This window comes from Amblyraja radiata, chromosome 3 (genome assembly GCF_010909765.2).
Source record: "Amblyraja radiata isolate CabotCenter1 chromosome 3, sAmbRad1.1.pri, whole genome shotgun sequence".
Classification (NCBI taxonomy): Eukaryota; Metazoa; Chordata; class Chondrichthyes; order Rajiformes; family Rajidae; genus Amblyraja; species Amblyraja radiata.
Window position 1 is genome coordinate 19,879,553 of NC_045958.1, and position 17,305 is coordinate 19,896,857.

The 17,305-nt window shown below is 41.3% G+C and overlaps 1 protein-coding gene across 2 annotated transcripts in view; it reads left to right on the forward strand.

Annotated features, from left to right (window-relative positions):
• Window positions 1-17,305, forward strand: part of slc25a46 (solute carrier family 25 member 46) — a 54,284-nt gene that overhangs the window by 18,145 nt on the left and 18,834 nt on the right. For both annotated transcript variants that reach the window (XM_033017413.1, XM_033017415.1), the window contains exons 2-4: window positions 6,049-6,091; window positions 8,689-8,746; window positions 10,808-10,885. In XM_033017413.1, the coding sequence (XP_032873304.1) occupies window positions 6,049-6,091; window positions 8,689-8,746; window positions 10,808-10,885 (179 nt within the window). The remainder of the gene's footprint in view (window positions 1-6,048; window positions 6,092-8,688; window positions 8,747-10,807; window positions 10,886-17,305) is intronic.

Genomic DNA, 17,305 nt, shown 5'->3' on the forward strand with positions numbered 1-17,305 from the left:
CATGCAGGTACAGCAGGCAGTGAAAAAAGATAATGGCATGTAGGCCTCTATAACAAGAGGAATCGAATATAGGAGCAAAGAGGTCCTTCTGCAATTGTACAGAGCCCTGGTGAGACCACACCTGAAGTATTGTATGCAGTTTTGGTCCCCTAATTTGAGGAAGGACATTCTTGCTATTGAGGGAGTGCAGTGTAAGTTTACAAGGTTAATTCCCGGGATGGCGGGACTGTCATATGCTGAGAGAATGGAGCAGCCATGATCACATTGAATGGCAGTGCTGGCTCGTAGGGCTGAATAGCCTACTCCTGCGTCTATTGTCTATTGAAATAAAGTGTGAGTTTAAAAAGTGGGATTTTTTCCGATTTACGTCGTCTCTGAAATTTATGTTCAGGTCGGACTCAAGGCTTTTTTACCGACTCCGACTCCAGCAGCACCAAAATTGCACCGACTCGACGACTCCACCGTCCTGAACCAAAGGAATATAGCTTTTTCCCCCCCATTGGAAGTGATTCGTAAAGGTTGTGTTGAATATTTGTATTGTGCATTTACTGTCAGATGTTCTTGTGCTTGTCTCGCTGATCACTTTCACCAATTCCACTATTTTCTCACAGTTACTGCGTTGACTTTCAATTATTTGAACCATCTACAAACTTAGCAGGAATACCTTTTTCATTTCCCCAAACTGCAAATGCATCGAAGGAAGGCTAGCTTCCCCATTATTAGATTAATGCCAATGTGTTTGGGGTCTATATTTTCAGCTGTCCAGCTTGTTTTGTCCTCTGACTTGATGGCATTTGCTGAATATTTAAAGTCTCCACAAAATCATGGAAATGTTTAATTTCTAAAAATATTTTAAATTAAGTTCTCAGAGCAAAATTATGCAATTTGGCCCATCCAGTTTACTCCACCATTCAATCATGGCTGATCCATCTTTCCCCCTCAAATCCATTCTCATGCCCTCGCTCCATAACCTCTGACACCTTTACTAATCAAGAATCTGCAAATCTTTGTCTTAAAAAAAAATATCCTAATGATTTAGGTTTGATGTAGGTGACATAATTAAGAAGTTTGCAAATGGTTGATGCAAATGAAGTTTGATTCCTCAAAACCTTAAAACTAATTTGATGGTTGGAAAGGTGATTAAAAACAAGGCATAGAATACAAAAGCACTATGGTAATTCTTGATTATATAAACCCCACAGCTTGTATACTGCTTAAAGTTCTGGTGAACATTATGGGGAAGTTTTCCATGGATGCTAAAAGGATTAGAATTTTTTAGGTGAAAGATTGGATAGGTCAGGGATATTTTCTTTCGAGGTGTATAACAATTATGAGGGGCCTAAATATTATAAATATGAAAGGCCTATTTCAACTAGCTGAGGGTTGAAATTACAGGACATAGATAGTAATTGGTAGAAGAATTAAAGGAGTGAGAAGACTTTGTATTCCACCTTGAAGATTTCAGGAATTACTGTAAGTAAGTAAGAATCCAGCAAGTAAGAATTTCATTATTTTATCAGGGACATATGATCGTAAAACACTCTTGACTCTCTTGAATTAATAAGTTTCTAAGTTTCTGCCCTAAAGACTGTAGAGGCAGAACCTTTATCATGTTCATGTTAAAAGTCCATTTGAAGAACCATGATCTACAGAGTTATGGAGCAGCAGCTGGATGGTGAGATTAGCATAAATAGGATGTGTAGAATGATGGTACACAAAAATGCTGGAGAAACTCAGCATCTATGGAGCGAAGTAAATAGGCAACGTTTCGGGTCGAAACCCTTCTTCAGACTGAATGACTGTTCTCTGTAGGAAATCATCTGCGATGGGCAATCCACTTCTTTTGTCTATATTTCTTATGGACTGGAAACATCTTTTTTACAGTGCGTATATTGTTCACCTAGCATCGCACTGCCTTTGCAAGTCAGGCAACATTTGTGGAGGGAAATGGACAGTCGATATTTTGAGTCGAGACTCTTCTACTGGACTGAAAGAGTGGAGGGGAAGTTGACCAGTATAAAGAGGAGAGAGGGTTGGGCAAGAACTGGCCTGTGATCGATGAATCCTGGTGAGGAGGGGCGGATTTGTGGAAGAAGTCGGGGACAGAGGGATGGGGATAACAATGGAGACTGGGACGTGATTGGTGGAACTAACCAGGGGCTGCAGATGATGGGACAGGAAGGTGAAGTATGGGACATTTAAGGGAGGTGAATTGAGCGGATGGGAACAGCGGAGAGAGGAAGGGGCCAATGAGAGGAGTTTGTGGGTGTTGGGCAGATGGTGCGTGTGAGGAAGAAGCTGGGTGATACTGGGTGGACTGTAGTTGGAAAGAAGGGTACAAGTGGGAGGATGGGAGTGGATAGAAGGACTAAGCATGGAGGGAGAGACGTGTGCAGGAAACAAGCTACCTGAAATTGGAGAATTCAATGTTCATTCCATTGGGTTGTGGATATCGAGGCGGCATGTTCTTCCCATCAAACTAGATCATCAGCATCTGACATTCTGCCTTGGCAGCCTACAACTTGAAGCATCAATATTGAATTCACTGATTTCAGGGATCCAGTTTCCTTGCCCACCAACCTAACCCCTCTATCTACCATGATCCTCCAACAACCTGCACCTTCTTACCCAGCTTCTCCCTCACCTACCATCTACCCATCACCCATATGCTTCTTAATGGGGGCCCCCCCCACCTCCACCCGCCCATCCCCCAACCACCACCCACTCCTTCTGTTCTCATCTGCGCAGACTACCTCCCATACTCCATCTTCCTTTCCCATCAACTGCAGCCCCTGGTTACTTCACCAATCATGCCTTATTAGCCTCTATCTTCACCCTTCTCTCCTCATCCTGATTGCATCCACTAATCCACCCCTAGTCAAGCGTGTTTAATTGTCTCATGGGCCAAAACCAAAACAATGAAATTCTTGCAGCAGCATAACAGGTCTGTAAACACAGCAATCAGCTTCAGCTTCAGTTAGGTATGGTCCCTCATTCATATTTTCACAAAAGATAAAAAGGAAGCCATTCAGCCCATTTAGCTTATGCTGGGGTTGAAGAACAATGAGACAGAAACGGGAGGCAGAAACTGTATTACTGTGCAATCCTAATTTGCATCATTTTCCAATAATAATGACGTTGAGAAAAATTGGAGAATAAATAACAGATTTAATTGTATATGGGATGGTGGTAAAGTAGCTACACGCGGTATTGTTAACATTGGCAGAATGTCGCACTGATAAAACGGTTGAACATTGAATCAATATTTATGCTATTAACATTTCCTATTTGACTTGACAAAGCAGAGTTCTGGGTATTGGATTTCTGAAACAAAATTAACATTTTGGGGATATTCAGATCCTCTCACATATGGGGAAATTCTTGTGGTCATTCTTCTTAGTAACCTTGCGAAATGTCATTGACCTTAAACATGAACATTTTTCAAAACTGGTGTTGTCTGGCCTTTTTGGATCATAAGATCATGAGATAGCAGAATTAGGCCATTCATCCCATGAAGTCTACTCCACCATTCAATCTTGGCTGATCTATCTCTCCTAACCCCATTCTCCTGCCATCTCCCCATAACCTCTGACATCCGTACTAATCAAGAATGTATCCACTGATTTTGCCTCCACAGCTTTCTCGAGCAAAGAAATCCACATATTCACCACCCTCTGACTAAAGAAATTTCTCCTTATCTCCTTCCTAAACAAACATCCTTTAATTCTGAAGCTATGGCCTCTTGCCCTAGACTCCTATTAGTGGAAATGTCCTTTCCACATCCACTCTATCCAAGCCTTTCACTATCCTGTATGTTTCAATGAGAGTTCCCCCCTCATTCTTCTAAACTCTAGTGAGTACAGGCCCAGTGCTGTCAAATGTTCATCATGTGTTAACCCTCCTGGGATCATCCTTGTAAACCTCCTCTGGACCCTCTCCAGAGCCAGCGCATCCTTCCCCAGATATGGTGCCCAAAATTGCTTACAATATTACAAATGCGGCCTGACCAACGCTTTATAGAGCCTCAGCATTACAACCCTGTTTTTGTCTACAAGCCCTCGAAATAAATGCTAGCATTGCGTTTGCTTTCTTCACTACCGATTCGACTTGCAGATTCACTTTGAACCTGCGCCCCCAAGTCCCTTTGCACCTCCGATTTCTGGTTCTCTCCACATTTAGAAAATAATCTAGGCCTTTATTCGAACTACCAAAATGCATAACTCCACGCTTTGCTACACTATATTCCATCTGCCACTTCTCTGCCCACTCTCCCGACCTATCCTTGCCATTCTGCAAAGTTCCTGCTTTCTGTACACTACCTGTAGGTATGTTGCAAAGCCTACCTGAAGCGTCGTTGAAGATCTGCTGCTGAGGGTGTGCGCGATTTTGGCGCCGTTTAGAGGGGGCGGGTTTAAAACGCGATTTTCTCTAAGCTGTTCCAATCGAAAATGTTCAGCCTAGTTAATTATTAACGAAAAATCGCTGGAAGACCCCGTCGCAAAAGCTATTATTAGGTTTAAAGGCCTTGAATAATAGTTATAGTAGTTTAAAAATCAATCTCTAAACCCGCGACCGCCAGCAACCGCAGGGTCTCGTAAAGCAAATAGCAGAAGTTAGGTTGTATATTTTTACATTAAAAAGGGCTTCTAAAGATCCCTTTATACTAAGTTTAATATTGCGAGTAGCTCAATTTGGGCCCATTATATCGCGCAGTATTTTTCTCGGCATTTGGGGCACAAATCTACCGCAATGTGAACGTTCTAAACCAGCGCGTTCCACAGGGACCCACAGGAAAGCTGATTTAAATGGGCATTTATTTACAGCAATTAAACACTAAATTCCTTCCATTTGGCCTATAAATTAATGTAAATGAGATTTAAAAATCATGTTTTATTGTGAATTATTTGTGAATATTATTTGGACATTTAGGCTATTTAAAAATGTTAATCATTTATTAAGAAATGGATAGATGTTTAGATCTAGTAATTGAAGTCTGAAATTAGCTACAATTAGGTAACTAACTAATTATATGCTTTAATTTCAGGTCATCCAAGTAAGATTATTTTATATTTGTTTCAGAATGCTTCAATCTATGATAACTGAAAATTTCATTCAGTTCTCTTAATTTTTAAGAAAGTTATGGGCTTTTGACTGTTCACGATCACAGCTTTTTTGTTATGTCCATAGAAAATCAATAGGGAACAAGATGCTCATTTCCCAGTATGAAAATGGCCATAACTTTTTAAATACTTGAGATATGAAAGTGAATTAGGTGTCAAATTAAACTTATTTTTATGCTTTATCTGATGGGATAAATTACAGACTTGATTTTTAAAATCTCAAAATTTTGTAACATTGCTACTACCTGCCCCTCCACATATTTTTGTATCATCTGCAAACTTGGCTGCAAAAGCCTTCAATCCCCGCATCCAAATCATTAATATACAACGTGAAGAGCAGGGGCCCCAGCACCGAGTCCAGCAGAATTCTAACTTGCAGTCAACCAGAAAAAGCCCCCTTTATTGCTCGCCCTTATGGATGTTACCATTTAAATTATTTTTTATAATAATGTTGGTAAGAAGTTAACATAATTACATTTCTAAGAGGAAAATTTCAACTATTTACAGAATGCAAATGCTGCTTTGGTCCTGGTAGTTTTTGAGAGGGTGCTTTTGAGCCACCATCTCCAACCATTGCAGTTTGGACAGTGAGTGTACTCGCACTGTGCTGTTGTGGAAGTAGCTGATGTATTTAGACCCAGTGTTAATATGTTTTTTTACAAATGAAAATGGTGTGGCTTGGAGAAAGCTTTGGGTGGTGTTCCTTACATGAACTTCCGCCTCACCTGGAAGGGAGGATGTATAAGGACTAGAAAAGGAATAGGTGACATTTCGGTTTCTCCTCATTGAAGACTCATGGTATTAATGGTTTCATGCTTTCGTGCTGATATAAAAGTAGCTAAGAATGGAAAGGAACAAGTATATGTGATTAATATGTATTTTGAAAGGCCATTAACAGTAACTGTTTACCTTTCTTATTTTGTTACAGATCAGTTAAACAGATTTGCAGGATTTGGCATTGGTCTTGCAAGGTACTGTTTATGTTTCAAGTCTCTTATGGAATTCTGAGCTTACTGCTGAGCAAATTTGCATGTTGCATAAAATGAATAAGGATATTTGAAATCACTGAAAATTATGTATTGATTACTGAACTGTGCAAAGGAAAATTGATGCATTCAAATGTAAATGATTGGAAAGAAAAACTATTGTACAACAAAAGTGTACATTGTCAAATGCATGATTCAGAGAGAAATAAAATAAATCCTTTATATATTTTAATTATTTTATAGTACATTTAGATATAAATCAATGATGTGCCAAATCTTGCTGGACTTGAATTGTTACTGACAGTCTCCCTAAATTCATTCTCGTCTGACTTCTTTTGATTCCCCAGAAAATACCATACTGTTGCATGGTTTGAACTGTGAAGCTTGTTAACATACATAGGAGTATCCTAAGTATTTTGACAGCATTCAAAGCCAGCAAGTTTAACTAAAGCATCAAAAATATATAAATTAAAAGTGAACGTTACTTTTTAATAACAAAATCATACAGCATGGAACCAGATCTTTCGGCCTAACTTGCCCATGCCAACCTAACTGCCCCAGCCACACCAGTCCCACCCACCCGTGTCTGGCGCATATCCCTCTAATTCAAATGTCTTTTAAATGATGTTATAGTATCTGCCTCAACTACCTCCCATGGCAGCTCATTTCATGTACCCACCACCCTTTGCGGAAAAGGTTGCCGGTCAGATTTCTATTAACTCTTTCCCCTCACAAACCTCTGTCCTCTGGTTCTTGATTCCCCTACTCTGGGTAAAGGGCTCTTTTTTTTCCCCCCCCTCATAATCCTATACACCTCCATAAGATCACCTCTCATCCTCCGGTACTCCAAAGAATAAAGTCTAAGCCTGCTCAACCTTTACCTATAGCTCAGGCCTTCAAGACCTGGCAACTTAACAACCTATTTTCTATAGCAGGGTGACCTAAACCTGGATACAATACAATAAATGTGGTCTCACCAACTTCTTGTGCAACTGTAACATAACATCCTGACCCTGACTGATGAAGGCTAATGTGTTGAAAGCCCTCTTGACTACCCTATCTACTTGTGACACCACTTTCAAAGAACCATGTACCTGCACTCCTAGATCCCTCTACTGTAAAGCACTCCCCTGACACTTACCATTCACTGTGAAGGTCCTGCCCTGCATTGACTTCCCAAAATGCAACACCTTGCACTTATCTGCATTAAACTCCATCAACCATTTCTCAGCCCCCTTGTTCAACTGATCATGATCCTGCTGTTATCTTTGATAGCCATTTTGCAATCTATAGTACCACCTACTTGAGCGTCATCCACAAACGTACTAATCCTGCCTTCCACATTCTCATCCAAATTATTGATATAAACCACAAACATCAATGGGCCCAGCATCGATCCTGAGGCACACCACTAGTCACACGCCCCCCTGTCTGCAAAACTACCTTCCACCATCACCCTCTGGTTCCTTCCACAAAGTCAATTTTTTTATCCTGACATTTAGCTCTCACTGGATCCTATGAGATCTAATATTCTAGTGTAGCCTTCCATATGGAACCGTATCAAATGCCTTGCTGAAACCCATAAAGACAACGTCTACAGGGATGCCATCATCAATCTTTTTGGTTTCATCTTCACAAAACTCAATCAGATTTGTTAGACATCACCTCCCGCATACAAAACCATGCTAACTATCCCTAATAAGCCCCTATCTATCTGAAGGCAGCTTATCTTATCCCTCGGTATACTCTCCAGTAACTTGTCTACCACAGATGTAGGCTCACTGGTCTATAGTTCCCAGGCTTTTCCTTGCTGCCCTTCCTAAATAGAGGCACAGCATTAGCCACCCTCCAGTCTTCCAGCACCTCACCTGTATTTAATGATGATTCATGTATCTCAGTCAGACCGCCTGCAGTTTCTTTTCTAGCTTCCCACTGTATTCGGATATATTTGATCAGGCTGGGAGATTTTTCTACCTTCGTACACTTTAGGACATTCAGCACCTCCTCGACTGTAATATTGACTGTCCTCAAGAACTTGTTTTCTCCTTTGTCTCATGAAACATGGTTCTGTGGTTCTGTAATTTCCTGTTGAAATCAAAGGGATCTACTCTGTAATTTCAGCCACCTGTCCAAACCAGGATATCTTAGTTAAACCGTGAATGCAGAAATGAAAAAATATGATAATTTAGTCATCCAAATCTGTCAATGAGACCAGGACTTTTCTTTTGTCTGTATAGAAGTCCTGATCTTCAGCAACAATCAATCTGTTGGAGGAATTTTGCACGCCAAGCAGCTTCTCCGTAGGAAAATGCACAGTTGGCATGATAGGTCGGAACCCTTCATCTATATTTCTCCACTGATGCTGCTAACACACTGAGTTGCACTAGCAGATTGTTTGTTGCTCCTGATTCCAACATCTGTAATCTCACATGTCTCCAGTCCTGGTCTTCAGTTCAGAATCTCTGCTATTTCCAACGAGATTCAGGCTGATAAATTGGTACCCGCCAAAGGCGAGGAGATTTGTAGCTGAGTAAAATATTTTGTTTTTGCATTTTTATCTAATTCTACATTATCTTTTAAAGTCTCTTCACAGAAAATGTTTTGGCACATCCCTGTATTGTTTTTCGGCGGCAGTGTCAGGTATGATGTTTTGTAAGGTTTTCTTAATGTACTTGCAAAAACCTATTGAAATAGAAAGCAATAGAATGGGGCAGGTCTTCCTCCCCATCCTCGGCACTCATACCAAGATTTACCAAGTATCCCCAGTGAAATCTCCTTTTCCAGAGTGACAGATTCATTGGGTTCCTCGTGGAGTTCAGCAGGACATTGCAATCTTCTGCTGGCCTGCCATCTGAGCCGGTGCTAGGTTAAATCTGGCATAAGCACAGCAGTCCCATTGGAGTGAATGAGTGAAATGGCTACTGAGTCAAAAGTAATAACTTTTTATCATTAGGCTAAGGTTCAGTGTTTTAAACTTGTTTATTAAAATTTTAAATGTATTTATACATTTTTGGTTGTGTCAAGTATTTGTGACAGAATATTTGTGATTTCATTAGCATTCAGTAGCCTAATTGCACTGATATATTTGGCCGCTGAGTCTGAAGAGGGAAAACGTTCTGGCTGTCAGTGATATTGAGTGGTATATCAGCTTCCTTGTGATAGAAGGCTACAATGGGGCCTTACTGGGGGAAAAGAAACGTATGCTGTGGTCAAGAGTCTAGCAATTTATCTTTAAAACAACAAAAAATTTGTGCCAATGAAAACAGCTTTCACTTGCATGATGTCTTATGTGCAAGTAGCAACACGATAAAGACTAGGAAATCTGTTTTTGCAATATAAAATAAGGATTGACCAAGAGTCTTCCTCTTCAATTATCAATGGTATGGTCTTTCATGGCCATTTTGAGTGGTCAGACTAAGCATCTAATCTGAAATTAGAGTAACAAACTACTAATTTTAAATCAAGTGTCTGGAATAGAAGCCAGGTTCTTTTTGCTTAGAGACAAAAGTTCATAGGTTGAGCTCTGGCTGATACCAAAGAATAACGATGTATTCATGTGTAAGAAGGGACAGCAGATGCTGGTTTAAACCGTGCATTCATTCAGGCCACGGTGTATCGAAGAGCAAAATTGAAAAAGTCAGTTATCTGAGGTGCTCGACTGGTATATTTGTACTTTTAAATTATTTATAACTACCATTTGGAGGGACATGTGAATGGTGTCTCCAATGGTCCGATAATAAAGAACACCACCGGTTGTTGCTCTAAAACAAAAGTTATCTTATTTCTGTTCTAGACTAGGGAAATGAGAAACGAGCCTAGGTTTCCTATAACTATTAGAATCTGAAACGCACAATTGAAACGCAAAGAAACTGCACTTGTTAGATGAAAAATAAAAAACAGAAAATGGTGGAAATGTTCATCAGGTCAGGCAGTATTTGGAGATAGTGATGCAACTTAATAACTATCCTTGCCATCCTTTGTTAGCCATGGATAAATCATCGTTCTCAGAGTCCTGAGGAAGGGTCTCAACCTGAAATGTCACCTATTTCCTTCGCTCCATAGATGCTGCCTTACCAGCTGAGTTTCTCCAGCATTTTGTCTACCTTTGATTTTCCAGCATCTGCAGTTCCTTCTTAAACAATTCTCAGCGTCCTTATTTCTTGTTGGAATATGTCTTTAGTTTAATTATCCTACTGAAAGTCACTGACCTCAGTAACTGTTTCTCTAAAATGCAGAGGTTTTCCAGAACTTGATATGCAAATATGAACATATGAAATCTTTAACAAATTGCCAAGAAATGGCACGGTGGCGCAGCAGTAGTGTTGCTGCCTTACAGAGCTTGCAGTGCCGGAGACCCGGGTTCGATCCCGACTACAGATGCTGTCTGTATGGAGTTTGTACTTTCTCCCCGTGACCTGCATGGGTTGGCTCTGAGATCTTTGGTTTCCTCCCACACTCCAAAGACAGTGGCTTGGTGTATGTGGAAATTGTCCCTAGAGGGTGTAGGATAGTGTTGATGTGTGGGGATCGCTGGTTGGTGCGGACTCGGTTGGCCGAAGGTCCTGTTTCCGCGCTGTATCTCTAAACTAAACTAAAGAAACGTTTTTAAAACTTGCGGCTGTACATAAAATTATTAATATCAGGTTTGCAGTGTATGAAAAGTTTTTTTAAATTTCTAACCTCTTCTATTTTCTATTTTAGGTCAATTATCATGCAAAAAATTATCATCTTACTCCTTTCACCGTTGTTAACATAATGTACAATTTCAGCAAAACACAGGTAGGCCTTTACAACTGTCTTATGCTAGTTAAAAACAAAATCTTCCCCACATACTTGCTCCCACTCAAAAAAAATTACATTCCACTTTCCCTGTGTACCTTCCCAAGCCATATGACAGGTGAAAATAAGGTTCACTGGCGGAAGTTGTCTATAGGTCTCCAAAGAATAGTGCATTGAATGACGGAGGCACAAAAGAAAGATACTGCATTACTTTGTGGATGACTCAGATGGTCGATTCTCAGATGGTCACGTCAATCAATTCAGCTTGTTTATTTATGTATTGTATTTATTTACCTTTCTTGTACATCAGTGGAGCTGCACACTAAATCTCGTTGCACTGACGTGCAATGACAATAAAAGATATATTATTATTACTTTAATTTTCGTATAGATTAAGGATGTCAAATTGGCAAAGATAAGCTTGAGAATTTTCAGGCTTTATTTGGACATTTTCTTGAAAGTACTTGTGGACCAACCAAGAATAGACTTATTTTAGAACTCGTGTGTGCAATGAGACAAGGTTTTAATTCGTGTGTGCAATGAGACAAGGTTTCTGTGAGAGAGCGATTATTATATAATAGAATTATGTATACAACATTCGAGTGAGAATATAATAAAACAGATATGAGTGCAGAGTAGGAAAATAAACTAAAAGGGGAGATGGAGGTGCAAACATTTAGTGAAATATTTCTTAATTCGCAACAAAGACAGTCCATTGAGGAATCATGACTTTCTGAAGGATTTGTCCATAGCTAACCAAGGGAGATGAGACTGATATCAAATTGAAAGAATAGTGGTGGGCCTAAAGATTGACAGTTTTAAAAATATACTAAAGATGTTTTAAAAAGAAAAATATGAAAATATTATGAGAGTAACTTAGCAAGAAATACAAAAACAGCTTGTAATATCTTGTTCAAGTGTATAAAAATGTAATGGCTGGTTAAAGTAAAGTAAATATTTGGTCCCTTGGATCTCCAGAGGATGACTTAGGAAATAATGAGATTAGAGGAAATGGAAAAGAATTTCAACAAATATCTCCAGTCTATCTTTAAAATAAAAGATACCATAAACCAAGTATGATAGGCAATCCAGGAAGAAACTTAAAATAATCCCTATTTTATAGTTACAATTCGATCAAATGACTGACTGATATCCTGAATTTGATGGCCTTAATGACTGGTGATAATGGATGTTATCTTGCAAAAATCCGCATATATTTGAAAACAAAAGATTAACATAAATGTAGGAAAGGAGATGGAAAGCTGGAAATTACAGACTGGATTTTTAAAAATATATATTTCAGTGCGCAAATATTGGAATTCATTATTTTTCAAGTTGTAGAATGACATTCAAGTGGGATCAGCGTGTATTTAAGGAAGGGAATCCTATTTGACAAATGTATTGCTCTTTGAGGATGTAATATGCACAGTTGATAAAGAGGACCAGTGGATGCCATTTAGATTTCCAACAGGTATTTGGTTTGATATGAAAGTATGACATTAGAAGTATCGTAAATCTCCAATAATACTGCGTCTAATTGTTCTTATGGTTAGGCATCAGGCTCGATCAAAAGTAACAATTAAATGAGTATATTTCAGCCCAGTCCAGTCAATCATTTTCTGCCATCAGTGCTATCAAAATAGCAGAAATTGTTGAGCAAAACTCAAAGTGCTGGAGACACTCGGCAGGTCAGGAAACATCAGGGACATAGTTGCAGAATAAGGGGGGGCTCTTTTAAAACTGAGATGAGGAAGAACTTCTTCACCCAGAGGGTGGTTAATTTATGGAATTCACTGCCCCAGGGAGCAGTGGAAGCAGAAACGTTAAATATATTTAAGTCTAAAATAGATGGTTTTTTAGCTGCCAAGGGGATAAGGGGCTACGGGGAGAGGGCAGGGATATGGACCTAGGTATGGTTAGTATAGTAAGACCTGAGTGATCTCCTGGACAAGTGTCGATCGCCTGGATTGGGGTCGGAGAGGAATTTCCCGGATTTTTTTTCCCGAATTGGACCTGGGTTTTTATCCGTTTTTTTGCCTCCCCCAGGAGATCACGCGGTTCTTGGGGTGGAGAGGGGTGATAGCGGTATAAAGGGGAGGGTAGTGTCTTGTGTTCTGTGTCTTGTGTCTACTGTTTGTGGGTAAGTGTGTCTGTTTAGTGTTCAGCCATGAGCGAATGGCGGTGCGGGCTCGACGGACCTGGTGGTCTACTCTCGCACCTACTTTCTATGTTTCTATCTGTAGACGCAATGGGCAAACTTTTTCAGTTCAAACCCCTTTTTCAGAAATCAGTGTTCATACGGTTGTAACTTACCCAAGCGGAATATGGGGTGCCAGTTTGTATGTGGTCTCACTCCGCAATGATGTAGGCCAAGGACAGAAAGGTCAGTATGGGAACAAGGACAGGAGTTAATGGTTCGCAACTGGGAGCTCCAGCAGGCCTTGTCGAACACTTGCACTCTACCCATCGAAACAGTCACCTTGCTTGATGAGCATCGGGGGCAACAAAAAAGGAATGGACGGTTGGTGTAAGTGTAAGTCAACCTGTGTCTCACCTAGAGAGGCTGTTGAGATCCTTGAGTGGATGTGAGAGGGGCGGTAGGGACAGGTGTTATATCTGCAGTTGCAGGGGAAAGTGCTTGGGAATGAGGTGGGGAGAGGAATGAGGAGCTAAGTTGTGGAGAGAGTGATCTCTACGGAAAGGTGTGAGGGCATGAAGATGCCACTGATAGTGGGGTCACATTGAAGGTGGCGAAAATGTTGGAGAAGGATAGACATAGAAAACATAGAAAATAGGTGCAGGAGTAGGCCATTCGGTCCTTCGAGCCTGCACCGCCATTCAATATGATCATGGCTGATCATCCAACTCGGTATCCTGTACCTGCCTTCTCTCCATACCCCCTGATCCCTTTAGCCACAAGAGCCACATCTAACTCCCTCTTAAATATAGCCAATGAACTGGCCTCAACTACCTTCTGTGGCAGAGAATTCCAGAGATTCACCACTCTCTGTGTGAAAAATGTTTTTCTCATCTCGGTCCTAAAAGATTTCCCCCTTATCCTTAAACTGACCCCTTGTTCTGGACTTCCCCAACATCGGGAACAATATTTCTGCATCTAGCCTGTCTAACCCCTTAAGAATTTTGTAAGTTTCTATAAGATTCTATAAGATCCCCCTCAATCTTCTAAATTCTAGCGAGTACAAGCCGAGTCTATCCAGTCTTTCTTCATATGAAAGTCCTGCCATCCCAGGAATCAGTCTGGTGAACCTTCTCTGTACTCCCTCTATGGCAAGAATGTCTTTCCTCAGATTAGGAGACCAAAACTACGCAATACTCCAGGTGTGGTCTCACCAAGACCCTGTACAACTGCAGAAGAACCTCCCTGCTCCTATACTTAAATCCTTTTGCTATGAATGTGTTGTGTTGGATGCGAAGGCTAGTGGTATATTTAGTTTCAGAGTTGCTATTGGCATAGTCTAATTGAGAAACTGCAGTACAATTTACAGATTTCTCATAATGGACCACTAGCTTTTCAATCAATACATTAAAAATAACCTACTTGAACTAATGTATTTATGAAAGCATTCTCCTGATTTGCTCTTTATAAAGACTCCCTCAAAGTTCTGATTAAATCTTATATCTCTTCTGCTGCAAGAACAAATCCAGTTCTACAGTCTCTCCCTGTGAATGAATTCCCTCAATCCTTATTATTCTGCAAAATTTTCTAAGCTCTCTCCAGAGGGTTAATATTTCTAAACTGCAGTAGCCCAGAATTGTATGAAATATCCTGCTATTGTCTTCCATTAGGCCGCCTGGTATCCGATTACGGGTTCATCCTCATAAAGTGCAAGTGAAATGAATTTGCCAGCAGCGGTATAATAAAAAAAGAACACACAATACACAATAAAAATTTAACACAAACATCCACCACGGCATTCATCACTGGTGGAAGGCACAAAAATTGGCCAGTCTTCCTCCATTTTCCCCCGTGGCCGGGACCTCAACCCTCCGCAGTCGCCACTGCGGGCGTCCAGATGTTCAGACAAAGTAAGTCCTGAAACGGTGCCTCCCCAACGGAGACCGCGGCTACAAGTTGGTGCAGGTCGGCGGCCGAAGATCTAAAGTCCCCGCCAGGCCGCAGCCAGAAGCACCGCAGACTACAGGGCCGGCGGTCAGAGCTCCTCTCGGGGATACCAAGCTCTGGATGGTAAGTCCCCGCCGCGCCCGCAGGCTGGCGGTCTGAGCTCTTCTCCGGCATCCCCTATGAGGGATCCCAGGCTCTGGACGCAGCGCCAGCTGCAGCTCTGCAGGCCGCGGCTTCATGCTGCGTCGGGCCAGCGAACGGAGCGCTCCCCTCCGGCGACCCCCGGCGAGGGCTCGCCCGGTCCACGACGAACTCGTCCTCGCTGCGCCCACAGCTGAAGCCCCGGGCACGTCTCCGGGAAAGGCCGCACCGATCCTCGATGTTAGGCCACGGGGGAGGCGACATGGAAAAATTTGCCTCCATGGAGGAGACGACCGAAACGGTTTTCCCCCTTACCCACCACCCCCAACACAAGACACACAGAGAGACATTAAAAATACACATTACGACACAATAAAAAACCCAAAAAAGGTAGAAAAAACTAACACGTTGCCGGCAGGGCTACTGGCTCGCAGCGCCCCCCACTGACCAATCCTCTTCCATTCATTATATCCAAGAAAAATTAGAACGTTTTGGCCAGGTTAGTAACACGGGATACATCCCATCTGGACCAAGTGAATACGTTGTTTGTGGACTGCCACCCTTTAAGTTCTTTAGTTATTTTCAACTGTCCAAATATCAGTGGTATTAATCAGTGGTTTGACATGATTGGCCTATTTAAGGTTGATACTAAATACTTGGTACTTTATCTTCATGCCCATTTCCTCTGCAAGAATTGTTTGTCCGACCCAAGCCTTTTTACAAATGTGGTTTTAAAGGCAGCCTTAATGTCAGCTGCTGACATATTAATACTTTATTTGCTCACCTTGCTCCATTTTTGGTCTCATTAGTGCTTTCTACTCTCTAGTTTCTATATTCAATTTGATTCTTAGATACATCAAAGCAAAATGCTGCTTTGTTATCTTACTGTTGGAGGAACCTAAGTATTTGAAAGCTGAATTAGCTGAGTTGCTCCAGCTTTTTGTGTCTATCTTCGGTTTGAACCAGCATCTGCAGTTCCTTCCTACACATTTCTACCCCTCCTCAGATGCTCTCTGACTGCTGAGTTACTCCAATACTTTGTTTTACTCAAGAGCAAATCACGTCATATCAATATTGCACCCAAAATCTACATCCATAACAAATCTCTGACTAATTAAGGGTACTTTCATTTCCTACCCAGGTTCAACATTTAAGCGCTTACCTGGTTTAGATTTCATGACTCCTTGGAAATCATTATCATTCTTGCATCTTTGGCAAATATATCTCTCTGTGCAAAACAAGAAGTTGGTAATTCTAAATAAAAAAAGTCATCATTCTAACTGGTCAATATTTGGCTGTGTGAATAAGATCTTTCAGCAAGACTGATAATTAAATGTAAACACAAGAAACTGCAGATGCTGATTTACAAAAAAAACAAAGTGCTGGAGTAACTCAAAGGATCAGGCAGACCTCTGGAAGACAGTAGGTGACAATTTGGGTCAGGATCCTTCGTCAGATTTGGAGTACTTCCTTTGCAACTCCTTGGTTCACTCATGCCTTCCCATCAAAACCACCCCATCACAGGTGCTTTCCCTTGTATCCTCAGGTGATGTAAAGGGCCTGTTCCACTTTCATGACCTAATTCACGACCTCTGCCAAGTTTACCCTTGACTCGTACTTGCAGCGTGGTTGTAGCAGGTCGTAGGTAGGTCGTGATGCTAGTCGTAGGTACTCGTGGCATCAAGTAGGTCGGGGTGTTTTTTTCAACATGATGAAAAATATCCACGAGTAAAAAAGGTCGTGAAAGTGGGACAGGCCCTTGACTCTTGTCCCTACATCACCTACTCCACACCCATCCAAGGATCCCAGCTGACATCCCAGATGAGACAGAGGTTCAAGTGCACTTCCTCTAACCTACTCTACTGAATTCCGTGTTCCTGATGTGGCGAGACCGGGCGAAGAATAAGCGACTATTTCGCCAAATGCTTGTGTTCGGTCCCCTTTAGGCCTGCTGTATCACCCAGTTGCGAACCATTTTAACCCCTATTCCCATTTAGAATTTTTTGTCCTAGGCTTCCATTGCCAGAGTAAGGCCACATGCGAACTGGAGGAATAGCACCTCATATTCCACTTGAATAGCTTACAAACAGGACGATCATTGAATTATCCAATTTTAGGTAACTAACCAACGTGCACACTCTCCCTCCACTATTTTTCCCCCCCTCTTTCCTTTACCCCACCTGGATATGCACCCA